Source organism: Euprymna scolopes, chromosome 12, assembly GCF_053919585.1.
Source record: "Euprymna scolopes isolate OS-2025 chromosome 12, ASM5391958v1, whole genome shotgun sequence".
Lineage (NCBI taxonomy): Eukaryota > Metazoa > Mollusca > Cephalopoda > Sepiida > Sepiolidae > Euprymna > Euprymna scolopes.
The window spans coordinates 75,781,995-75,798,935 of NC_136493.1; the positions used below are offsets into that span (position 1 = coordinate 75,781,995).

A 16,941-nucleotide genomic window follows, 5' to 3' on the forward strand; every position below is an offset into this window, starting at 1 on the left:
GTTGCCTGGACACCTCTCCATAACAGTTACATTCTGTCGAATTTTATCTCTATATTCAATTTCATATATATTGTGTATATATTTATATATACAGGTTTTACTCTTAAACTAATTAGCCAATCATTAGGAATTTTACACCACAGCTGCTGGAGGTAAAGGTGGAAAATGTGAACTATCTTTTGTTTAATTTCATGCAAAGGGGGAGAGAAAAAAGGGAACGGAAACTCTTGAAAATTCAGATCCTTCCTATTTTTGTGAAAATTTTACAGTAGGTATTAAATATCGATTAATAAATATTCCTAAAATTTTAGTTTCCTTGGAGTATTTTAAAGAAATTTTAGGGGGCATAATATGTGTACAACCTCCCATTTGAAAATCCAAATATTCAGATTTGCATTAAATATGATCCATAGTCATTAAGACACCAATTAAGCAAATACTTTTTTGAAGACCCCTTTAGCTTGAACCTTGAATTTTAGACATTTTCTAGCATCAAAATCATGTAATGGATTTTGATTAAGTTGAAAAAAGGATCCGCAATAAAAGGTTTAACATCAGTTCTTGATTTTAGTTTTTGTAAGGGAACATAAAAGTGATGCAAATCTGTTTTGTTTGGGGAATTTTACCTATCTTGGAATGAGTATTCTTCTAGTGTGTGTGTGTGTATATATATATATATATATATATATATATATATATAAACTGATGTACTCAACCCATTTTCTCTTTCTTTCTCCCACAGCATTCACTCCAAAGTTTTTCCTCAATAAAACAGGCAAAGTATTAATCTACTGCTTGTTTGATCTGATTCAGCCTTTTCTTCATTTTATTTTGTCCATACATTGTTGGATTTTATACTTACATTCAAATGGATGACAGAATGTGTGTGTGTGTGTGTGTGTGTGTGATGCTAAAATATTTGTGAATGTGTGCAGATTAATTTCTAATGTTTGTGTGTGTGTGTATATATATATATATATATATATATATGTATATATATATATATATACACATTATTTTCCTTTGTCTAAGTATATATGTTAATCAATTAATATATATATATATATACATTATTTTCCTTTGTCTAAGTATATATGTTAATCAATTAATATATATATATATATACATTATTTTCCTTTGTCTAAGTATATATGTTAATCAATTAATATATATATATATATATACATTATTTTCCTTTGTCTAAGTATATATGTTAATCAATTAATATATATATATATACACATTATTTTCCTTTGTCTAAGTATATATGTTAATCAATTAATATATATATATATATACATTATTTTCCTTTGTCTAAGTATATATGTTAATCAATTAATATATATATATATATACATTATTTTCCTTTGTCTAAGTATATATGTTAATCAATTAATATATATATATATATACATTATTTTCCTTTGTCTAAGTATATATGTTAATCAATTAATATATATATATATACACATTATTTTCCTTTGTCTAAGTATATATGTTAATCAATTAATATATATATATATATACATTATTTTCCTTTGTCTAAGTATATATGTTAATCAATTAATATATATATATATATACATTATTTTCCTTTGTCTAAGTATATATGTTAATCAATTAATATATATATATATACACATTATTTTCCTTTGTCTAAGTATATATGTTAATCAATTAATATATATATATATATATACATTATTTTCCTTTGTCTAAGTATATATGTTAATTTTGTTCCAGGGCTTTGTTTGATATTGTATGGCAAGGAAGTGATTCTGTAAATCATGTTCAATCTGAAGTTTTTGTCAGCTGCCACTCTTGCCGTAAATCTGTCTCTCGCAACATTCAACCCTTAATGAAGAACAAACAACAAAGTTGGACACGGTCCAGCAACACAGCTAAACATGTTAAGGTAAATTTCATTTATAAAAAATCATGAAGAGAAGTAACAAAATATATAATTTTAATGGGATTAGTCAGAGCAAATGGATATATTTGTCATATATGATGGTATATATAAGTGTGATTCATTCAATAAAATATTTTTCAGCAATGAAAAATAAATCAATGGTATGTAACTATCACTCTGTATTTTTCAAATAATCATAATTTTACTGTGATACTATGAAATGGCCGTTTCACTCCTCCTAGAGTTAGGGCCATCAAGAGAGATTAGCCAGAACAATGAATGATAATAAAAGCATAAAATGTTGATACATTGAACTCCACAAACTGGTGTGCTATGACAATTAATGTCTTGAATGCCAGATAACAATGTCGAAACTAAGCTGAGGAAAAAATAAAGATGCCACAAGTTTCCGGCAGTAAGTTGAGAGAAAATTAGATGTATCCAATTTCTAGTTTAAAGTATTTTATATTCAGGGGACGCAGCTGTTCAAAAATAGGGATCTCAGCATGAGACAAAGAAGCTTTATACTGGGGCTGACACAATATATGCATCAACATTAGCAGATAGTATTTAGATTCCTAGATATGATGGTATCACATACACACATTTCAGGCACAAATAAGTTATCTTTAGAACTTGTCTTTTTAACTTTGCATGACCACTGAGACAATCATTGGGCTATTTTACTACTTTTTAATGTTTTCTATAGAGATCTAACATCAAGAATGCTTAGAAAATTATTAACTCTATATTAGATAGTTTTTTTTTTATATAGCTGCATTGTTAACCATGAAAAAGTTTTTTATAGTTTGTGAAATTACACATACTTTGAATTTTAGTTTAGGTGCTATTTGTTATCAGCCAAATGATTCCAGTATCCTCTTGAAGACTGTTGGACTGAAACTTGATGAACAAGTCAGGCCTAGATTGAAGTTTATTTGCAATGAATATGGTTGGATTGTGAATTTTATTAATGACTAGCTGGGAGTACCCGGCGTTGCCCAGGTGGATGATATTGGCACAAGGATGAAGCAATGTTAAGAATGGCTTCCACATGGTTAAAAAAAAAGATAGGTGGGATCGATCTCAAAAACGTAGAGTAATTAGTCTTCCTCGCTAACCATTAGGCCAAAGAGGATAAAGAATTGAATGAGTTGGTAATTAACTTAAGAATCATAGGAGTCGCCACGCATGCGCAGAAATGAATGCTGCTTTTAAAACTGGCTGGGGGCCAGGTAAAGTATTTATTTGCTTTCTCATGAAAGCAAATTAGACACAAGGTCATTTTTAATGTGGGGGGAAAAACCAGCTCTCCCCCAAAAGGGGGCACTCTGGCAGTATCCCAATAATTAGTAATTGTCTCAGTATGAAGGGTTTCCCCTACATTGACTAAGGACTAATTGGTTAAGTGAAACATCAGAACAGCTGGCTGGGGGCCAGTTAAGCTTCCTGCTTTCTGTCGTTTGCGTTCGAATAGTTTCGCTTTATACGAAAAAGTCAAACAAACACTGGAGATGACGGCACGGCGGGAATTTGGTTTAACTCAATCAAAAAGAAGATAGATACAGTGTCCGTTTGCGGATCTGAGATATTATGATCTGGGAAGTATGCAAAAACTTCTCGCGGAATCTAACGCCGCAAGAAACTCCATGTGAAAAGCCTTTTGTGGACATACACAAATGCCTTTTATATATTAGATTCCACGGGTTGAATTTTTTTTGGGGTGGAGGTGGGAGGCATCACCTTGTATCACAATTATGTCTCTTTTTGATACAATGTTTAATACGATTAAAAAACAAATGGAGCTATTAATTTACTAACTTTTATTTTTTTCTGTTTATTTTATTTTAGGTCTCATGCTGTCCGCATTGTCGAAATCCCTTGCCTAGATGTGCACTTTGCTTGAAACATTTGGGTACAGCTTCTGGAGCGTTTTCTATTGAAAGTGGTCCTGGTAAGTAAATTTCATTATAAGGAGTAGATGTGCATTTACATATTAGAGAAAATCAGATATATATGTACATTAGATCAAATTAAAAGGGTTAACGTTTCTGAATTTTTGAGATGTGGATTGGTTATTTGTATTATTATTCATCGGACTACTGTTCTCATCTTGAGTGTGATTTTCATAATGTTTCTACTGATGTAACCTCAGACCTTCTTTAGGTGTATCTTATCGAATTCAGGAATATTTCTGTCAAATTCAGGAATTTGGACGGAATTTTGAGTGGAACTCTTTATTTACTTCACGGGCGTAGCATGCTCTTGTTCCGTCAGCCATGACTGGATAGAGGTCCTAAGTAATTCGCAAATGTATATTTCGGTTGCCCACACTGAGGATTGAACCTTCAACCTTCAGGAGAATATCACTTTTACAATTGATTTTTCCAAGTACTCTAACCACTGCACCACGGGTCCTTGCAGACATTCCCAAAGCATTCCCGAGTTCGACAAGATACACCTGAAGAAGGTCGGAGGTTACATCGATCAAAACATTGTGAAAATCACACTCAAAATTGAATAAAATAGTTCACAAAAATCAAACATCAACTTGTAAACAACTACAGCTCAATATTCATAGGAATAGAACTGAATATTTGTGTGTGTGTGTATATATATATATATATATATATATATATATAATGCATTTTTAACAGTCAAAATCATTTTAAAATTATATTTATACTAAAGAACATACGCTAAAGAATTATATTTTTTTACAGCTGTTTCAAGGCAGTGTTTATACATAACATTTTCAAGCACCTGATTATTAGATCAGCAAAAACAAAAATCAATAGCAATGCCCAAAATCGTTCTGTTTCCAGCAAAATAATCAAATGTAGAAATGATTAATTATTAAATTAATTTCACATCACAATGCATATTGTTTTAACCCAAGAGAAAAGATTAAGAACCATGAAGATTGAATATATTTTTTTTAAATTATTAAGATATATATAACAGAATACAGCATCACAGTTTCTAAGATTTATAAGGAAAGATTTTTGTTAAACATCAATTTATAGGCCATACTCTAATTCTCCTTTCGAATAAGAAAAACCTTTTATAATTTTTGCATTAAATTAAAACAAAATTATGTAAAAGCGAACTCTTCAAAAGTGTTATCTACATGAAAAACATTTGGTGACTTTCTTAACTAGTAACAAAGTAGAGCATATTTATATATAAATACATAGATGTATAGTAATAAAACAAAATTATTTATTAGTACATATATACATAGTAATAGAACTATGTATATGTATTGAGACGCATAATCTGAATAGGGAATAAAAAACAATCATAATTTTTTGAATGTCAGAAAAATTAGTGTTTATGATTCTTTTAACTATATAAAATAGTTTGTTTTTGTTTAAAACTTAATTTCCTGTTGCTGGTACTAATGATAAAATGATAAATATTTATAAATTTTAAACTGCCAGTGAAATTAACATCTATAGATCTTCATCCCAACATGTGTATTTTTATATTTTTGTCCATGGACTTTTGTAGTAATTTGAAAAAAATCTCACTATGTCTGTCTGTCTATCTCCATTTTTCAAACTTTATCTCCTCAGAAATAAAAGGTCACAGAAAAGCACTATGGGGCTTAAATGATTACATTTTCTGTGCGCTGTTTTTTTTTTTATGGATCTTTAGCCAGTTAATATAATTGATAAGGATTTTATATGTTGGGTTGTTCTGACTTGTGTGGTAATAAAACTTCTCAAATGCACTTACAATGTTAGGCTGTGTAAGATGTTAACTTTGGTCAAAATCACCTGTTGCTTCTTTCATTAGATTATTTTGATTATTGATACTCACTGAAGATGTTCTGATACAAAATCTATCTAAGAACACTGTCAGGCATATAAAGTACCTTCGTATGAAATTTCCTAAAAATCAGCCCAGTGGTTTTCAAGTCCACAGAAAACGAATTCACACACACGCAAACACACACACACACACACATTTATGCAGAAGACAGGCCGTGATATGTTTTTAGATAGGATTTTCAGATTAAATCCAGTTCTTATGGCATGATTTGTTTATCAAAATGTTAGATGAAAGTACAGATTAGTAAGAAAACTTCTTCCCTTTCCCATGAGGATCTACATATGCTTGTGTGCATGTGCATACGTTACAGATTACACAGAGCGTAGATCACAGTTGAGTATATTACATATAATTTAAAAATAGACTAACGGCTAGCGTACAAAAAGCATAATTTACTAAAAAAAAAAAAAAAAATTAAAAAACCCTGACACAATAAAATTGTGTAAGAAAGAACAAAACAAAACAGAAATGAATTGATAATTAAAAAATAGAAGGTTAAGAAGAAAAAGAAATGTTATCATATAGTCTGACGCATGCTCAACTGAACACATGCACACATGAATTATAAGAACCATTAGCAAAGGAAAATACATACAATGAGAGAGAGAGGGGAAGAGTAACCTCTTTACACACTGTGGACCCTGTAGAATAACAGGGAACAGCAATCTGACAGCTACAAAGCTACTATTAAGGTGATTTGTATCATATGCATGGACACCCATGCGCACACACACATACACACACACACACACATGGCTATAATGACTTCTGCATTAAATGAACTTGACATTGGATGAAATATGTCTCTTAGGGATGCCATATTTTAATTTTAGTAACTGTTCATTTAGAAAGCAAAGAACTGGATTCTAAAATATAAGAATTTTCAGAGCTCAGCCAATCAGAATGGATTGACTTTGATAAGGGAGCCTTTATTGTTTATGAATTAGAAATTGGAAAGGTTATGATAGGTATATGTATGTATGAGCTAGTTACGGTCTGTGTAATCACAGAATCTGTTGAATGTGTAGAACTTGTTCTGATGACAACTGATAGCAGTAGTAGGACTAAATATTTAGAGAGAAAAATAGACTTCTTCCTCTAAAGATGTTGCGATTGTGATGGTGTTGCTTATAGGATGCAATGTAGTATTTTATTATCACGATTGAATGTGTTTAAAATGGTGTTTGAAAGTTACATAAGACAGTGGCTATTAGCCTCGATGTATTAAATTTTTATGTGGCATCTGTTGTTGCAAACCTACGATACTTTTATCCAGAGGGAAATTTCTTTGGCTACTTTATTAATATAGAGATGTACACTTGTATGCAGTGTAATGATGGATGAATGTGAAACTTGGTTCGTGAAGGGTTGAAAGAAATATGAGAATGATATAATGGATGTGTAATGCCAATCTTAAAGACAGACATGATTATGAGACATTCATTCTTTTTTTGTTTTTTGCATTTTTTTTCTTAATATTTTTGTGACATCTTTGTTATTTATTCTGAAATTTTTGTTGCTTTTTATCCATTCTAAATTCAGATTCAAAAAGTTCTCCATTTGACAACTGGTTTACTTGGTGTCAATCTTGCCATCATGGAGGACATGCAGGCCATGTCATGGATTGGTTCAAGTTAGTGTTTTCTTTTTTTTTATTCTTCTTTATTTATTACTAAAGCCACTCTATTTAATATTTTATTTAAAATAATGGCCGTGCCATGATCGATGTGCAATTGCAAACTGATCTCTTCAATCATGCTTCATCATTCATTGTGATTATGAATGTTGTACGTATTTCGTGTCAGATGGTTTGATCATGTAGAGCCTTGTGCATCTTAACATGCCTGGATATCCCAGGCACTATTCCATTGAGTGCATAAGAAGTGATGTGACTTCATGAAATGTGACTTCATGAAATGTGACTTCATGAAATGTGACTTCATGAAATGTGACTTCATGAAATGTCAACCTTTTTGATTAGACTGCATGGCGAGAAGGCATGAAACGTTGCCTGGTTTTTAGTTTTGGGACAAATAATTGCAATTGGGAATTAGAAAAGTCAGAACTTTTGGGAATATCGGGATCGGAAAAATTTGAGCCTCATTTTTGATCCCAAATCAATTCTTTTATTTTCCTGAAAATTATAAATAAACAAACACAGATGTATTTGTTTATTTATTAGAAGAATATTTATTTATAACATGAAAGTAAGGGTCACAAAACCAGGATTTCTGGGTCCAATTCAATTATTTCATTGGTAAATTATGGCAAACGAGTTCACTTACTTTTCTTGCTTTAGGAAACCCTTTGAAATGCTCACACTTATTTTAGCATCTATGTGATAAAAGTCAGTATGTTACCCCATCAGAGTTCACAGTTAAATTAAAAGGGTTGAGCTGCTCCTGACAAGTTTTATTTTAATTTTTCTGGCACAGACCTTGTCTCCTGTTGTCTAGAGTGGTCATCTTTGAAGTAATCCTATGTTTTATTTCATTTATTTATTTTCTTTTGCCACAAGTCATATATAAAATTACTCACAATGAGTTAACAATACTTCATTTATTTCATAGATTTAGGCAAGCCCGTTCCACAACAAATATCCTAACTGTAATCTCTGAACGTATATACCATTCACTCGACAAAGCAGGGGAGGGTAGAGCAGTAGCTCTAGATATATTTAAGGCTTTTGACAGGGTATGGCATGGTCTTCTCAGGAAAATCAGATCATACGGTAACACTGGACGAATACTCAACATAATTAAATCCTTCCTAGATAAGAGAAAAATCCAGGTTGTCCTTGATGGTCATACATCTAAATAGTACAATATAAATGCGGGAGTGCCTCATGAGTCTATCCTTGAACCTTTATTATTCCTAATATTCATAAATGACCTCCCTAACAAAATTGTCGCTGCGAAGAAAGTAGGCTCTCTACCGTGCTAGGAAGCTGCTAACGCTCAAAAGTATACTGTACCTCTATAAGGCCACCATTCGCCCATGTATGGAGTATTGTTGTCATATTTGGGCTGGTGCATCTGCTACTAGTCTCTCGCTCCCAGGCAAGGTTCAAAAGAGTCGCCAACTGAACTGACATCTAAGCTTCAGCTTCTGTCCCATTGACGAAATGTTGCATCTCTCTGCCTGTTCTACAAGTATTTTAATGGTGAATGCTCCAACAAACTGTAAGCACTTGTACCCCCTCGACATAAATACCCCCGACAAGCAGCTAAATCCCACCCCTACACAGTAAAGATCCTTAGATGTAAGAGAGCTTTCTACTCCAGTAGTTCTTTGCTCAGAACTGCCTGCCTGCCTGCTTATTACGTTTTTTTTTTTTTTTGCTTAACACATACCTCCAAACACCTGGGCACCCAGGCAAGTATGAAATAGAATGAAGTTGACCTACATGTACCAATCCATCAATCCTTTCAATTATACAAAAAGCTATGAATAGCTTTCGATATGGTAAACATGAAATTATACAAAACCCTAGAACCTATATAGAATTTCCAAGTTTGAAAAAATGCATTTAAAGAAAGTTGGAAACTGCATCGACCTGAACATTGTGAAAATAACTATGAATAATTCCAACTAATCTTTATTTCAAAATTAGACATGTGCTATAATAGGTAAAGGTGTTCACTAATAATCAGTTCTAAGGGATGGTCTTCCTGACTATAGCTGATAATAACTAAGAATAATGTAAGAATTTACACTTCTACCTAACTAGGGCTGGTGGAATGAGAACAATCTACCTTCATGAAATAAATAAAGGATTTGGTTTGAAATTCTATATAGATATTACCTATTTGACTATTAGGTTCTCATATTTGAAAAGAAGCACCTGGAGAAGGTTGGAGATTACATCAAAACGTTGTGAATATAAGAACCAAGATAAGAATGATAATCTGAATAATTCAAATTATCAATCTTGATTTCCCAAATTCCAAAACATAAATTATGATGATATTTTTTATATCTGTCTATAACCAAAACTCCATATTTATCAAGATGTTATATTTTCAAAGATTTAAATAATCTGAAAACAGTGAAAATTGTCATATTTTCAAAACACTGGATACAAATTGTACTTAAAATGTAATATGATGCATTTGATAAAATAACTTGCAGAAACCAACAAACTGTGATTATGTGTTAAGACCTATAACTTTGATTTAAGTCTATAAAACATTTGGGAATGACCTTTTTAAAAATGCATCTCTTGGTAAAGCATGGCAGTTTCTCTTAGGGTTTCTCATCAAGATTAAGCACTATCAGGCTGATCTAGCATTATCCAGGGTCTTAATTTCCATAAATATTCACTTTAGAAAGCCTTGCTCTAAATAATATTGCAATTGCTTTGTGTTGGGGAAATTACATTGCAAATGCATTTGTTTAACAAAAAAATAAGTCAGTTGTGAAACTGCATACCTCTGCTTGATAATGTAAGGCCAAAGTCTTATCTGGGCTGTACATATTGTATGAAATATTCCTGAAGTTATAATATGAAAATGTTGATAACCCCAAAACTATTTGATCAGACTGAAATTTTGTATAGGTTACTGCTATCAAAATTCATAAAATTTGAAAAAAAATCAGAATTTAAATTCTGTCAAAATTTTGACCATCACTGAACCTTTTCAAGGTCAAAATCATATTAGATGGAAGACTTCATTGGCTATAATATGGGCTAATTAGTGAGTCTCTACAATTATTAGAACCAAAGTTATTGCAAAAAGTATCAATTTCATCTTTTTGTCAACTTGACCTACAAAATGAAATCAGTTGGTCTATGACCTATAATTGAAATAAGTTTGGTGATGGTTGGTCAAGCAATGTGGATGTTAGACGGCACACAAACAAACTCAATGGAAAACATAACCTCCTTGGAGAAGGTTAATAACTCTTTCTAAGGAAGAGCGCAGAGGATCCAACATAATTTTGGTTGTTGATTTTTGATTAGGATTCGTTGAGATTAATCGCTTTAAGTACTTTTTTGTCTTTTTAGCAGTTTTTCCTGTTATATACAGGATGTCTGTAAAGTCTGGTTAAAAAAAAAAAAAATGGTCGGGTTTTATTTTCTTTCGACTGCATCAAGATCTGGCATAAGGCCAGAAGATGGGGAAAACCAGCTACTACAAGTGGACAATTTGATCTAGTGCAAAAATAGTCAAGAATTGATTGCCTTGACATTATCCTTTAGGAATGCCTCAGCTGAAGGAGATAATACCTGGGAGGTTACATCTTCTAGAACTTAGCCAAACCTACCTATTTGAAGAAGAGTCTGATGATTCAAGTCAGGCAGAATGTTGCCAGCATGAACTAAGGCTTTTGGATCCAGATTTTACCGGGCACCTTTTGAGATACAAAAATTATTACAAGAAATGTGTTTTTTTTTTTTACTTCATAATTGTAAAATTCATTTCCATGTTGTCAGTATAGTTCAAGGGAAATAACTGTGATTATACTAAACAAACTGAGTTATTAGGATTGTTTGCGGTACAAATTTCAGATGTATTGTATACTTTATTTTTTGTCTTTATAATATAACAGCAAAAATTTCTAAATATATTTTGTAGTATAAACCATTTTGTAGTATGTAACCATTCTATTAAAAACATACTTTTTATTTTATTTATTTTTTAAAATGAATTAATCACACATTATATTCTTCTGGGCAAAATAATGACAAGATTATTTTCATGCGAAAGATTATGAAATGTAAAACTTAAAATTTTTTTTTTCTTTTTTAAAATGATTTTTCTTTTCTTTGTTTGCAGAGATCACAGTGATTGTCCTGTGGCTGGTTGTTCCTGTAAATGCATGGCATCGAATTGCACCTCAAGGACATAAAAAAAATATTTTACAATTTTTGAGATGAAGATTGATAATTTAGAATATTTGAATTATAAAAACTACAATTCTCATTTTCAATGTTATTTTCATGTTTCAGACTATGTAACCTTTGACCTTCTTCAAGTGCATCTTTTTTAACTTTAGAACCTAATAGTTGAACTTGGAAACTTGTTACAAAATTTCAAGCTTAATTCGTGTTTAATCAATGGGAGCAGATTGTTCTCATTTGGTTATCCATGCCAAATTAGAATTATTAATTTATCTTATTTTTATTAGATTGATAGAATGAAAATCTATCCTTGTGGATTAAATAAGGGTTCAGTTTGGAATTCTCTATAGGTTCCTGAGTTCAACATTCTACAGTTCGGAAAGGTGCATCCAAAGAAAGTCAGAGGTTATCTTAGCAGGAATGATGTGAAAATAACAACTAGGATGAGAATAGTTGTCTGCATAAAACAAATAATAAAATTTATTCATTTCAAAAAACAAAACGGAAACAAATGAATATGTCTATTCTGGCTGACTTGTTAAAATACTCGTTATCAATATTTCAAACTGAGATATAAAGAAACTTTTTTTCTTCCAAAACCTTTTTTTTCTAAAGAAGTCGAGCCAAACTTTATCATGGTTCATATAAATACAATACATTTTTCTTGCTTTATATGATCTTCCTTTCTACCTTCCCATTTTTACACACCATTTTTCTATCTTATTTCGAGCTTGATTTCATTCCCATGAAATAGCCATTATAAAAGAATCAGTTCCCTTAAAAATTGCTTTCTGCATATTTGACTTAATTATGAAAAGAATCTATTGGAACCTTTAAAAAAAAAAATGAATAATTTATAATCTTGAATTTATTTCTAAAGTGAAGGCTACTTTACTATGTACATAAATATAACTAGAAAAAAAAAAAGGAAAAATTATGATCGATTGTACTCCATTTTTGTATTTATTGACTGGAGATATTCATTTTAAATGAAGATGTGAAAACTGATTTTAATACATTTTGGAACTATCTGTATAAAATGTATCTTGCCGTTTTTTTTTAATTAAAAACATTTTCAATAATGAAGATTTGTATATTTCAATTTTTTATAGGAGTTTTTAATTGTTTATTTTTTTATTTATTTTTTATTTTATTTTTTTTTTAAAACAACAGATTCATTTAGTAAAAACAATTAACCCTTTGCTTATTAAATATCATTTTCAATATCAGTATAAAGTTTCAGATATCAAAGGGCACATTTCTGGAGCTAACACTTACTCTTTGTATAAGATACATAAATGTCGCAGTGTTCCCTTTTACCTTTCAAATGTTGAGTTAGCAAAAATGTGAATAACATTAATTTTACTTTCCCAAATTGACCAATTAACTATGTTATATCTTTCTCTTGATCTTATCAAACTCCGGGATAAGATTTAATCTAGTCTTGTGGAATACTCAACCAAGTGTTGTTACTTGAGATAACATCACTAAGAGATGGTGCACCATTCCTCATATGAGTTAGTGTATAGCCATATTGAGGGGATCTTACTTGGGCTTCTAATAGTTATTTTGAATATTTGGTCAAGGTTTACTGGTAGAGTGAGATATCCTAATGTCAGCTTATCCTGATAATCTGTTGTTCAGAAAGATTGAAGATGCTCCCTATTCTATTGCTTAGTATTAATCTCATCCATGTACTGTGAAATGATGATGCAAACTACAGCCAAGACATTTGCCAGCAAATTTTAGAAAATCATTACAATGACTTATTAATTGATAACTAATACTACTAGTAATAATTACTTGATAATATCTAAGAAGGCCTACGAGTAAAACGCCCAAAACATCATGATACCAACATTAAAAATGAGGAAACCAAATATACTTAATAATTTATCAATCTTGACACCATATTCATTCATTTCCAAGAAAAAAAATGTGGAAATGTTTTTTTTTTTATTGCAGTAATGAAGCATTTGTTTTGACTCGGAAACAAGCCAGAGAAAACAGCTCTTTATGGGAATGATGTACCACTCCGATTCTGTACTTGTAGCAATATTTTAGTGTGGGTGTGTGAAAATAATGTTAAAAATAGTATTTTCCACATAAGGTTAGAGTAATGGAAAACGTTTGCAATTAAAATGTATCTATCAGGATGTTATATGAGACAGGAAGTCACCAGAGATACATCGTGGACATATCTTCCTCTTTTTTTTTCTCTGGACTGTGGGAGAAAGCTGTTGTGCTTTGAGAGTTGTTTCCATTCCTTTATGAGGATGGGTACAGGGTGTCATATGTGCACTGTATTCCCAACAACAACTAATATGGAGAACCAGTTGAGAAATTGTGAATAATGATAAAAAATACATTTTGTAAAATCATTTAATTTCCTAAAATTATCTATTAATATGTTCGGTCAAACAGTGTTAACATAAAAGCAATACTAATTTCTAAATGGAAATTTTCACTATCTCAATCAAACAACCTATTATTAGTTATTATTATTATTATTATATTAGTTTACAATTAAGAAAAAATTATTACCAAAAAGGATTCATTTATTCTGTTTATAAAAACGTGTGTTGGTTATAAGAACTACTTAGCAAAAGATTTTGATTGAATATTAGATTATAAAACTAACTACATCTTTATTATCATCAGTATTGCTACTCATGATTATAGATATCTCTGAAAAATACAGATTTTTTAAAATAGAAATCTTTCTTGATGTAAGGAGCTAAAAAGAAAGCTGATTATTGCAAGGATAGTGCCTATTGAGCTTTTGTCTTAAAAAAACCAAGTCTATAAGTAAGAGGAAAACAGTCAGCAAGAAGAGAGTTCCGGAAACCTGCAAATTTTGTAAATAGGAAATTTTATTATATCAAGGTATCAAAACAACAAATTTGAGAAGATCTGTAGACCAACGAATCTAACAAATTGTCACAAAGGAAGCAGAAAACAGATCAAACAATTCTGAAGAACACATGTTATAATAGTATTTGTAAAAAAGCTTGAAATTAGCAACATCGAATCTGCTAGAGAGAGGAAAGGATGGACCCAACCAAATTGCAGATATGCTTCTAAACCTTAAGAACCCTCCAATGGACAGATTCACCAAATATAACAATACTTCATACAAAGCTGTAATATGTTTACCCTTCTGATTCTTAAAAAAGTGTTGCGGCTTTCAAGTGCCAAAAGAACCTGGACAGAAGGTAATTAACTAGAAATTTTGTTTACAGAAGTAATGGATAGATAGAAGCTGCTTCCTCAATTTACTTTTCTTCTCTATCTTCTCTTGATTGGTCATAAGGATTTTATTAATAAACCCAAAAAGGGTTTATACACTGATAGAATAAGGTACATCAAAAAAGAGAGCATAAGTGCTAATGGGTAAAAAAAAATAATTGTTTTTATTTCATTTATTCTTAATCTTTTGACTTTAAAGACATGGAAGTCTATACAGGCTAATGATATCCAGAATCTGTGTTGTGGAGCGATATTGATTTTCTTTACTATTTGAGGCTTTGCCAATAATGTGTTACAAATCGATGTTCAAAATCTATAAAAGATAAAAACAAGATATTTCTGAAAGTCTTGTGTATTTTTATAAAAAGAAATTGATGAAACGTGTTATAATGATGGCATGTATTTATAGGTTTGAGGATAAAGGTTGAGATAGCATGATTATCAGTCAAAAGATGAGGAACACTATGAACCATTTTGTTTTGTAAATGTGAGAAATTTATCAAACTATGAAATTTTTAATTAAAAAAAAGTTACAATTTCTTTTTTTTTTTTTTTTTTTTAAGGTATAAAAAATTTTGTTTAATAAAAAGTTCATAAGTAATTATTTATTTATTTTTTTTATAAATCTTTGAAATTTACAAAGCAAAACTTTTTGTAAATAATGTCTGCAAAAGCTAATGTGTGTTTTATAATTCACCGGGAAATAAAAGAAACTGGTGTCTCGTGAAAATATGATCCTTTGGTCGTTTATGATTTTGGAGTACCTCAAGTATAATTCGACCAATGAATAAATATTAAAAATGGTTTTACTTGATTGACAAGTTTTAACTTTTGAATTCTTGTAAATCGAATTCTACTAATAATTGTGAGGATCGTGTTATGATGCTTTGCAGGCTTTGTTACATTATCAATTTGTTCAGTTCTCAGGCCACTTACATGATAGTTTTCAAAAGACTATATGAATGAGTTGTGGTTTGACAATCAATAATTAATGAGAAAACAAAAAGAACATTTTAAAAATTAAAATACAAATCAACTGCATTATAATATGATTTTATTTTTGAACGATAATTTTAACAGAAAATAAAAAAAAAGGTAAAAATGTGTTTATCTTTACTACTTTTATTCAATATTTTGATCCAAAATTTGGTTACTTTGTTAATTATCTAATACCAACACCAAAAACCATTCCATCAATTTTCATGTAAAATAGATTTTGTGGGTAGGATAAAGTCATCACCTGAATCAAAAATTTACTTGACATAAGTTAAAAAGAACTTTCCAAGGAAAGATTTTGATCATAGAATTTGGATTTTGAATTCATATTTTTAGAATTATTTATATAAATAAATCTGTTAAATAATCATATTGAATTAGAAAAACTACTTGTCAGAAATCCATAAACAGCAACGAAAACATTTTATTTATTTTTTTTGTTTATCACTTGAATCTTGATACTTATACAGTAAGAACTTTGCATAAAAATAATGGGTTTGAGATTGGTAGCAGAAGTTTCTTACTATCCTCAATTTTCCCGGACAATTGCAAAACACAAAGTGGGCTGAGAGAGCTGCTAGTAATTATAATTATTTTTTCTTTTAAGTAATGGCATCAAAAGTAGGAAGGATTTGAGTAGATAGAAAAAATTAAGAGGTATATCATCATCCAGAAATTGACTTAAATAGAGCAGAGAGTAATTTAAAGGAAGTTTATTATCACTTGCAAGGAAAATTACCAGCCGTTATCAGTTATAAATACACTTGGCCTTCGGGACAAGATCAAAGTGTAGTATCTGTTCCGGCAGATACTGCAAGCAAAGACCATATGTGGGGGTGACCCCACATATAAGATCTTGGTCAATGTGGGGGCAACCCTTCATACCAATTGTCACTATCCAGCTCCCCTACTCCCCGGGGAGTTGGTCCCCATTTCCCCTTCGCTCCTCACATTAAAAATCGGCCTTGTGCCTAATTTGCTCGGTGGGGGAGCAAATAAATACCATCTGTTCCGGCAGATACTGCAGCAAAGACCAGATGTGGGGGAAACCCCACATACCTGACCTTTAACCAGCTCCCATTTCCCACCTCTCGGGAGCTGG

The 16,941-nt window shown here is 30.8% G+C and overlaps 1 protein-coding gene across 1 annotated transcript in view; it reads left to right on the forward strand.

The window, feature by feature from the left end:
- Positions 1-12,680, forward strand: part of LOC145291346 (GATOR2 complex protein MIOS-like) — a 107,006-nt gene extending 94,326 nt beyond the window's left edge. Inside the window, exons 25-28 of the mRNA XM_080137112.1 lie at positions 1,744-1,915; positions 3,764-3,866; positions 7,292-7,382; positions 11,530-12,680. Coding sequence (XP_079993238.1) covers positions 1,744-1,915; positions 3,764-3,866; positions 7,292-7,382; positions 11,530-11,602 — 439 coding nt within the window. The 3' untranslated portion in view covers positions 11,603-12,680. The remainder of the gene's footprint in view (positions 1-1,743; positions 1,916-3,763; positions 3,867-7,291; positions 7,383-11,529) is intronic.
- Positions 12,681-16,941: the final 4,261 nt, after the last annotated feature.